Source organism: Galeopterus variegatus, unplaced genomic scaffold, assembly GCF_000696425.1.
Source record: "Galeopterus variegatus unplaced genomic scaffold, G_variegatus-3.0.2 Scaffold1528, whole genome shotgun sequence".
Lineage (NCBI taxonomy): Eukaryota > Metazoa > Chordata > Mammalia > Dermoptera > Cynocephalidae > Galeopterus > Galeopterus variegatus.
Window position 1 is genome coordinate 76,401 of NW_007727639.1, and position 8,630 is coordinate 85,030.

Genomic DNA, 8,630 nt, shown 5'->3' on the forward strand with positions numbered 1-8,630 from the left:
CAGGGATGCTAGATCCCAAATTACAAGGGATACTGTCCTTGTAATTGTTCCGCTCTCAAACCAGCTATGTACCCTCAAGTAGATTCTGGCAGCACTCGTCCCCTGGGAGAAGCACCTGACAGCAGCCAGCCTCATGTGGTGGTCTCTTCCTTGCTGCTATCTAGGCACACTGTCCTTGTAAGTGTTCCGCTCTCAAACCAGCTATGTACCCTCAAGTAGATTCTGGCAGCACTCGTCCCCTTGGAGAAGCACCTGACAGCAGCCAGCCTCATGTGGTGGTCTCTTCCTTGCTGCTATCTAGGCAGCTGAGGGCAAAGGGCTCTCACATTATTGATTTTTCATTGATCACGACCACCTCACAATGTTGACCAGATATATGTTATCATTATGTGATATTTAAGGAAAATGAGGTCCATGAGATGAGTACAGAGTAAGGGAGTGATGAGGCTAAGTCCCTAACTTACTGATAATTAGGTACTGTGAGAAACCACCATGGAGGAGCCCAGACCAGCTCACTACAGTTATAAGTTCTTACAGCCAAACTTGGGTTCTCCAACCAAGTTGTTTACCAGTATTATCTGGCACTGTCTGGTTGAAATGACGCCCAGACCTGTAATATAAATGAGGCACATCCGTACAATGTAATACTCCATAGTCATTAAAAAAAAGGCAGGGCAGCTCTACGTGTACTGATATGATTTAGAAAAAAGAAACCAAAAGACATACATGCATGCTTTATATACAGTAAGTACTTCGGAAAGGACACACAAGAAACTGGTGACAGTGGCTGCTGCCTCTGGGGAAGTACACTGGGAGAACAGGAATGAGACACTTTCCACTCTTTCTGTGTGCATGTATTGCCAATCCAAAACAATCAACAGGACATTTTAATTAAAAATAAAAACTCCCCAGGTGAATCTGAGGCTCAGCCAAGTTTGGGAACCACTTGACTAGGCCAGTATAAAGTGAGGGTATCCACTACATTGGAATCACCTGCCTTGCTTCTTGAAAATGTAGGTTCCTGGGCTCCATACCTGATCTGAATCAGGCAGGGAAGTTGGGAATCTGCAATTTAACCATTTCCTTAGAAGACTTTGATACACATCGCAGTTTGGGATGACAGGTGTTCCGCTCCTACCTTGGCCTGTGGGCTAATGCCATAGCTGGTGAAGGCATACTGCCACTGGGGCAGGCCCAGGTGGGTGATAAGCAAGCGATAATAGGCAGTAAAGGTATCTGTGAGAAAATGCCAGTATAATGCTCTGTCCAGGAACCAGATCTCAGTGTCCTGCGCTAATCCTGAAAGAGCAAACAAACGAAACAAATAAAGGCTAGCTTAACACTTTTTTTCTTTTAACTATAAAGTCAATATATACTCATGGTTTAAAAAAATTCTAGTAGTAGAGAGGATATAAAATATAAAAGTTCCCTTTTTTTCCCTTCCAACCTCCCAGTCCCACAGTGGCCATTTTAACAGTTTGTGATTTTTTTTTTTTTTAAACAAATTCTTGACGAATCAGTCGATTGATCTGCTGGACTCTGATCAGCTGGAAGTCCATTCAGTCTATCTAAGCAGAGGCTCCTTTTCTGTGTAAAAATCCCCTCCCCCAGGGGGTATATACTGTGACTTAGCTTTCCTGATGGAGAGAAATTCTGAATGGCTCGGGCTTTTTTTGAAGATGTCTCTCTCAGCAATAAGAAGTGCTGTGAGAAACCACCATGAAGAAGCCCAGACCAGCTCACTCCTGGGGAATCCTGCCGGTGCTGTTGTGTGATGGGCTGGTGGAGCTGAAGCAGGCACTATTGTACCAGCTTCTGCCTCATACCTGTTTCTGACCTTTCATTCTTACTTCCAGCCTATTCTAGGTTCATCTGCTGTCCAAACAGCTGTAACATCTCTTTGAGTGACTTCTATCATCCAGTCTCTTCTTTTTCCAAAACTGCTGTGGTCACAAACATGTTCACTTGGATCCTGCCATTCTGCTAAGCAACCTTGACTGACTCCCCACTGTCTTCCACTTTATGTCCAAATTCCTCTGCTTGCCTTTCAAAGCTCAGCATGAGAGGGAGCAATTGGCCTTCTGGCTTCCCCTGGATGAACCATGTGGCCAATGAATTAGAATTATTTTTCATTCCCTGCAAAACAGTTGTACGTTCCTATGCATGGTTTTTATCCATCTGTCCTTTGCCTGAGTGCCCTTTTTATCCTATCAAATTCCTCCTCCCACCACCACATATATAATTCCTACCAATAGTTGTTCCTATGCATGGTTTTTATCCATCTGTCCTTTGCCTGAGCGCCCTTTTTATCCTATCAAATTCCTCCTCCCACCACCACATATATAATTCCTACCAATAGTTCAAGCTGCAGGCCAAAGGCTACTTTGCAAAAATTCCTCCAGCAGATGATCTCTCCTTGCCCCAGAGGTAAATCCTGATGTACCTTCTCACCCCTACCAGCCAGAGAGCTCCTGAATAGGGCTTGGCTTTGTCCAGCTCTATGGTTTCACAGTCCCTAAGCTAGACCCTGAACTGCTGTTAGGTAGCACCAAGTGGCAGCTGCTGCTCAAGGATATTCTCTGATTTCCCATCTGGGGCCTTGTACTCTAGTAATTAAGGACTTATTGCTGTTAATTGGCTTAAAATGCTTATCTAATGCATGAGCCTGCTGCAGGAGTTTATAAACAGAATGACTATTTCTTTTAGTTTTTACTCACCTATTATCCTAATCTCATAGACAGTTTTGCAGTAACTCACAAAAGAAGATGGCTAAAAATACTCTAGTAATTAGCCTAGAGGGAGATTCTCAGAGAGGACCAAAGGTGCTTTCTGGGTCTTGTCACATACAAGAGACCTGGCAGCGTTTCAGGAAGACAGGGAGGTATGTGCCTTTTATGGATGGCTGATAAGCTCAGGCAAGACCACACCCAAACTATAGGACAACGCTTGTAAATAATTCTTACCTGGTTTCCCACTCTTGTAGACAAGGCAAACCTTCCCATTCCCATTGCATGAATCCAGCTCAAATATCACACTGCGAGAGTCAAAGTGAGGCTTCTCTGGCTGGTCCTCACTGGCTGCAAATCCAGAAGTTAATGGTAATGTTCAAGAAAACTCAACTCAAATACACATTATCCGACTTTGCTAGGATGACAAAACTGGGGGAAAAAGCCTCATCTCTGAAATATTCTTAAATATTATTTTGAAATGAATTTTATACTCTAAATGCCCTGGATCTCACCCAGGAACTAGGCCTTCGGTCTGGGCTTCCCCCATCAACAATAGAAAGTGTCAGGGAATCTGGGGTAAGTTGACACGAGGAAAGCAAACTGAACTTCTTGGAGTGGGACCATGCATAAAGGCAGAGCAATCTGAATGGCTTGATGTTGACTGTATAACTTTTTTCCTTTTCCTGGGATTGTCTACTGAAAAAAAATGGGATATCAGGGTGGGCTGGTTAGCTCAGTTGGTTAGACTGTGGTGTTATATGTTATAACACCAAGGTCAAAAGTTCTGATCCCTTTACCAGCTAAAAACATAATTTGAAAAAATAGTATATCATACACATTATCTGAATTTTACTTTCTATGCAATAACCATGTGGATAGCCCTCTAAGTCATGTGTTATAACCCTAATTCACTCTTTTTAATGGCTGCTTGATAGTCTGTGGGAGTGGACATACCCCAGTTTATTCTGTCATCCCCCTATTGACAGGCATTCACCTATCACTACTCTGCTGTGAATGCTACAGTAATCATCTCTGTACATGTCCTTAAGTTCTGGAGCTTTCATAGTATGGAATATACTCCCTGCAGTAGAATGGATGTTACCAAATTGCTTTTCAAGAAGGCCTCTGTTTTTGAAAGATATATTCACTGAGTATAAAATTGTAAGTTGACAATTTTTCTTCGAGTATTTTATCTTGTTTTGTTTCCATGGAGAAAATGCTGTTATGCTTATCTTTGTTCCTTTGTATCTATCTTTTCCCTTTGGCTCTTTTAAGGATTTCTCTTTATCCCTGATTTTGAGCAATCTGATTATGATGTTTCTTAGTATCTTCGTGTTTCTTGTTCTTAGCTTATCAAGTTTATTGGATATGTGGGCTTATAGTTTCCATCAAATTGTTAAACTTCTGAGCCATTATTTCTTTAAAAATTATTTTTTGGCCCCTGACCCCTCTTTTCAGGGACTCCAAATACACGTATATTATAGCATTTGTTGTTCCTAAGCTCCCTGATGCTCTTTCAATTAAAAAAAACATATTTCTTTCTATGTCATTTTGGATAGTTTCGATTTGTTATGTTCCTAAGTTCTCCAATCTTTTGTTGTGCAATGTCTAAGCACTATTAATCCAATGTATTTTTCATCTCAGAAACTAGTTTTCATCTCTAAAAGTTAAATTTGGAGATACATACACATGCACATACATATATCGTCTATGTCTATACTTATTTTTTAGATATGTGGAGTATAGTTATGAATTTTAATTTCCATACATGCTAATTCTAAACTGAGTCAATTCTAGATTGGCTTTGATTAATCCACTTTTCACCTTATTATGATTGTATTTTCCTGATTCTTTGCATGCCTGGTAATTTTTGATTAGATGCCAGAAATTGTTAATTTTATATCGCTGGGTGATGGATATTTCATATTTCTATAAATATTCTTGAGCTTTGTTCTTTGACACAATTAAGTTACTTGGAAACAGACACTTTGGGCTTTGCTCTTAAGATTTGTCAGGCAGAACGAGGGCAGCATTTACCTAGGACAAATTATTCCCCATTACTGAGGCAAGACCCTTTTCAGTAACTCTTAATGCTATGTGAATCATGAGTTATTTCAGTCTGTCTGATGGATACAGGCACTATTCCTGGTCCTGTGTGAGTACTGGACATTTTTCCCTCTAATCACCTTGAGTGGTTTTGTCCTTGGCTTTGGGCAGTCTCTTCACATGCATGTGTTTATCAGTTCTTTGCTGAATACTTGATCTCTGGAGATCTACAGATCTCTGGAGTTCTCTCTCTACACAAGCATTCTCCTCTGTTACTCAGTCCTGTGAACTCTACCTGCCTCAATCTATCCGGGCTCTCAGCTCTGTCTTCTCAACTCAGGGAGTGAAATGGGTCCTGCCTGGGTTCCCCTCTACACTGAGGACTAGACACTTTCTAAAGGTAGTAAGCTAGGAAAATCATAGGGTTTACTGCTTCCACTGCTCAGAACTCACTGTCCTTTTTTGCCTGATGGTCAGTGTCTTGAAAACCATTGTTTTATATATTTTTTTTGGTTTTTTTTTTTTTTTCCCCTTTTTTCGTGACCGGCAACGGATCGCAACCCTCAGTGTCGCGCCCGTACCGGACCGGGACCGGCAACGGGATCGCAACCCTCGGTGTTGCGCCCGCATCTCGCTCAGCCAGTGAGCGGGAACCGGTCTGTATGTGGGATCCGAACCCTCGGCGGGAGCGCCGCCGCACTCTCAAGTGGCGCACTGTAGCAGCGCGCCACCGGGCCGGCCCTTGTTTGGGTTTTTTGAAGTTGTTGTTGTTGTTCCAAGTGGGAGGATAAATCTGGTCTCTGTTACTCCATATTGGACGAAATCAGAAGTCTAGACTGTGGCTTGCCATCAAGTTTTAGCAGCCTTGCCCGGTGCTGACTGGTCTGTCCTCAGGTAAGAAGTTGTAAAAATAGGAAATTTACTCAGTGTGGTTCTCTTCTGTCAATTGTAGATGCCACTCCAGTTTCTGCCTGCTTTTGGTTACTCTCCAGTCCTTTCAGGTGGTCATTTTTAAACATTTTCCAGAGTATAGAGTATTATCTGCAGAGATCTTGATCTAGTAAAAGGTACTCTGCCATTACCAGAAATATAAGGTCAATACTTAAAATTTTTGTTTTTTTTTCAAACCTGTGATGTGACTGTTTTCAGTTCCTTCCTAAAATTTTAGTTTGATTCTATTTTCATGTGTTCATTAGCATATTTGTTGATAGTCTGTGTCTAATAATGTCACTCTTGGAAGTACCAGTGGATCCCTTTCTGTAACCTATTATTAATGCTGGTTCTTGTTCATGAGGTTGTGTTTCCTCATGTGCCTAGTTATTTTTTAGTAGAAAATTATTTGAAAAATTATTTATAAAAACAATTTGAGGTCTACGGTTATTTTACCTCACTCTAGATTTTCCTTCTCATGTAAAAGGTTTTTTTGAGATGTAACTCACATATCATTCACTCATTTAAAGTATACAATCAATGGTTTTTAGTACAAGAGTACTTCAAAAAATTCATGAGAAGATTCATGTTATCTTTTTACTCTATTTCCCCACAAACTGTTTGAAGTACCCATGTATATTTACAGAGTTGTGCAGACATTATTACAATCAATTTTATAATATTTCTCTAGAGTGAATTTTTGTTTCTGGGATCAATTTAGTTCAATTTTGGGATTTAACATTTTCTTGGACAGATGATTCACCCCTGAGCTTCAGTCCACATAAAGAGTCATTACTTCTGGTTTATCCTGTCTCCTGGGATACAGCTTTTCACAGTGTCAACCCAAAGGGTAGCGTGGTTTTTATGGATGCCATCTTCGGTAGGCCCTGGACTCTATTTTATTCCCTTGGCTCAAGAATGGGTCAAATTCTGAGCTTTTCAGCAGCCTCATTGCTTCTTTTGAAAAGGGTGTACTCTAGACAAGTAACTCCACATGTTGGACTTCTTCCTGGATTTGTCTTCTACTGGATGTTGATCTGGTATTATAGCTCATCATTATGTTAATGCTTTGATGCTTTTAGGAAGAAGATTCTTTTAAAGTTTTGTCCTGCTTTTCAGTTGTCTTCAGCAGGGAGGCTGCTCTGAATTACCTATCTGCCACTGCCAAAGAGGAAGTCTCTTCATCAGTTTATTTTAAGTATGCTCCTGGAAAACTATAACTATGTTTTGCTTTTTATATCAATCTGAGTCCTTGTCTTTCAAAAGGGAGATTCAACATATCACATTTAATGTAATGATTGATCTATTTTGTTTTATTCCTCTCATCTTAATGTCAGGTTTCTTAATTATCTTATAATGTTGTTTATACTTTTTCCTTTTCCTTATTTTTACTCAGGACATTCATCATTTCCCTTATTAGGCCAGAGATTTTAATGTAGTTTTTTATTCCATTAGTGATTATCTTCTTTACTTTTTGGCTTGCATGATTGCATCCATATGACTCTGTCCTTACTTGAAAACAGTATACTATTATTTCCATAACCAAGTGCGGTATACAGAATTCTAAGACGGCCCCCAAGATTCCTGTCCCCTGGTGTACACACCTTACATAATCCCCTCCCCTTGAGTGTGGTCAGGACCTGTGAATATGTTGGGTAGTCATTCCTTTGATTAGGTTACATTATACAAGGGGTCTTCAAAAAGTTCATAGAGGGATTCATATTATCTTTTAATTCAATTTTTCCATGAATTTTCTGAAGTACCCTCATATAAGACTCTTATAGCACACTGGAGAGATTTTCCTGCTGGCTTAGAAGTAAGCTGCCATGTTGTGAGAGGGTCATGTGGCTAGAATCTGAAGGCAGTCTAAAGGGGCTGAAAATGACCCCTGGCCAAAAGCCAAGAAGAAAACAGAGACTTTAGTCCCACAACTGTAAGAAACTGAAAACAGCCACCCACAGTAAGCTTGGAAGAGGCCCCTGTGCCTCAGATGAGATCACAGCCCCAGCTGACACCTTGATTTCAGTCTTGTATAACCCAAAGCACAGGACCCACCTAACCTGTAGTTGTGTTATTGACTCAGAGAAACTGTTAGATAATAAACTTGTGGCATTTTAAGCCATTAAGTGTGTGGTACTGTTATACAGGAAGAGAAAACTGATAAACCAAGACACTCTGTTTTCCCCATCAAGGTGTAATACTTCTTCCCTATGGTAAGATGAGACCTTTCACTTTCTGCTTCTTTTCCCTTTTCTCCATTCTCTATTATGAGGATCACTGGAATACTCTGTATTAACTTAGAGAGCTCCTGTAACAAAGTACTGCAAACTAAGTGGCTTAAACAACAGAAATTTATCTCACAGTTCTGGAGGCAGGAAATCTGAAATCAAGGTGTCTGCAGAGTTGGTTTCTTCTGAGGGCTGTGAGGAAGAATATGTTCCATGCCTCTCTCCTAACTTCTGGGTGGTTCGTTGGCAATATTTGGTGTTCGTCGACTTGTGGAAGCATCACCCTGACTTTTCTGCCTTCATCTTCAAATGGTGTTCTCCCTGTGTGTCTCTTTGTCCAAGTTTAATCTTTTTATAAGGATACCAGTCATATTGGATTAGGGCTTACTCTCCTCCAGTGTGACCTCATCTTAATTAAATCTTCAATGACCTATTTCCAAATAAGTTCACTTTCTGAGGTATTGGGGGTTAGGAGTTCAACATATCTTTTTTGGGGGGAAGTACTGTTTAACCTAACACTCTTATATCTGGTCTTTCTTCTCAACTTTTAGGTGTAACTGAGACAGTATAGTTCTTTTTATTTTTTTATTTTATTTTATTTATTTTTTCCTTTTTTTTGTCTTTTTTCGTGTCCGGCAACGGATTGCAACCCTCAGTGTCACGCCTGTACCGGACTTGGACCGGCAACGGGATCGCA

At 40.5% G+C, this 8,630-nt stretch overlaps 1 protein-coding gene across 3 annotated transcripts in view; it reads right to left on the reverse strand.

Annotated features, from left to right (window-relative positions):
• The window catches only part of TPGS2 (tubulin polyglutamylase complex subunit 2), a 55,764-nt gene that overhangs the window by 3,274 nt on the left and 43,860 nt on the right, over positions 1-8,630 (reverse strand). For all 3 annotated transcript variants that reach the window (XM_008577534.1, XM_008577533.1, XM_008577532.1), the window contains 2 exons: positions 2,964-3,077; positions 1,139-1,299 (listed from right to left, as the gene is read on the reverse strand). In XM_008577534.1, coding sequence (XP_008575756.1) covers positions 1,139-1,299; positions 2,964-3,077 — 275 coding nt within the window. The remainder of the gene's footprint in view (positions 1-1,138; positions 1,300-2,963; positions 3,078-8,630) is intronic.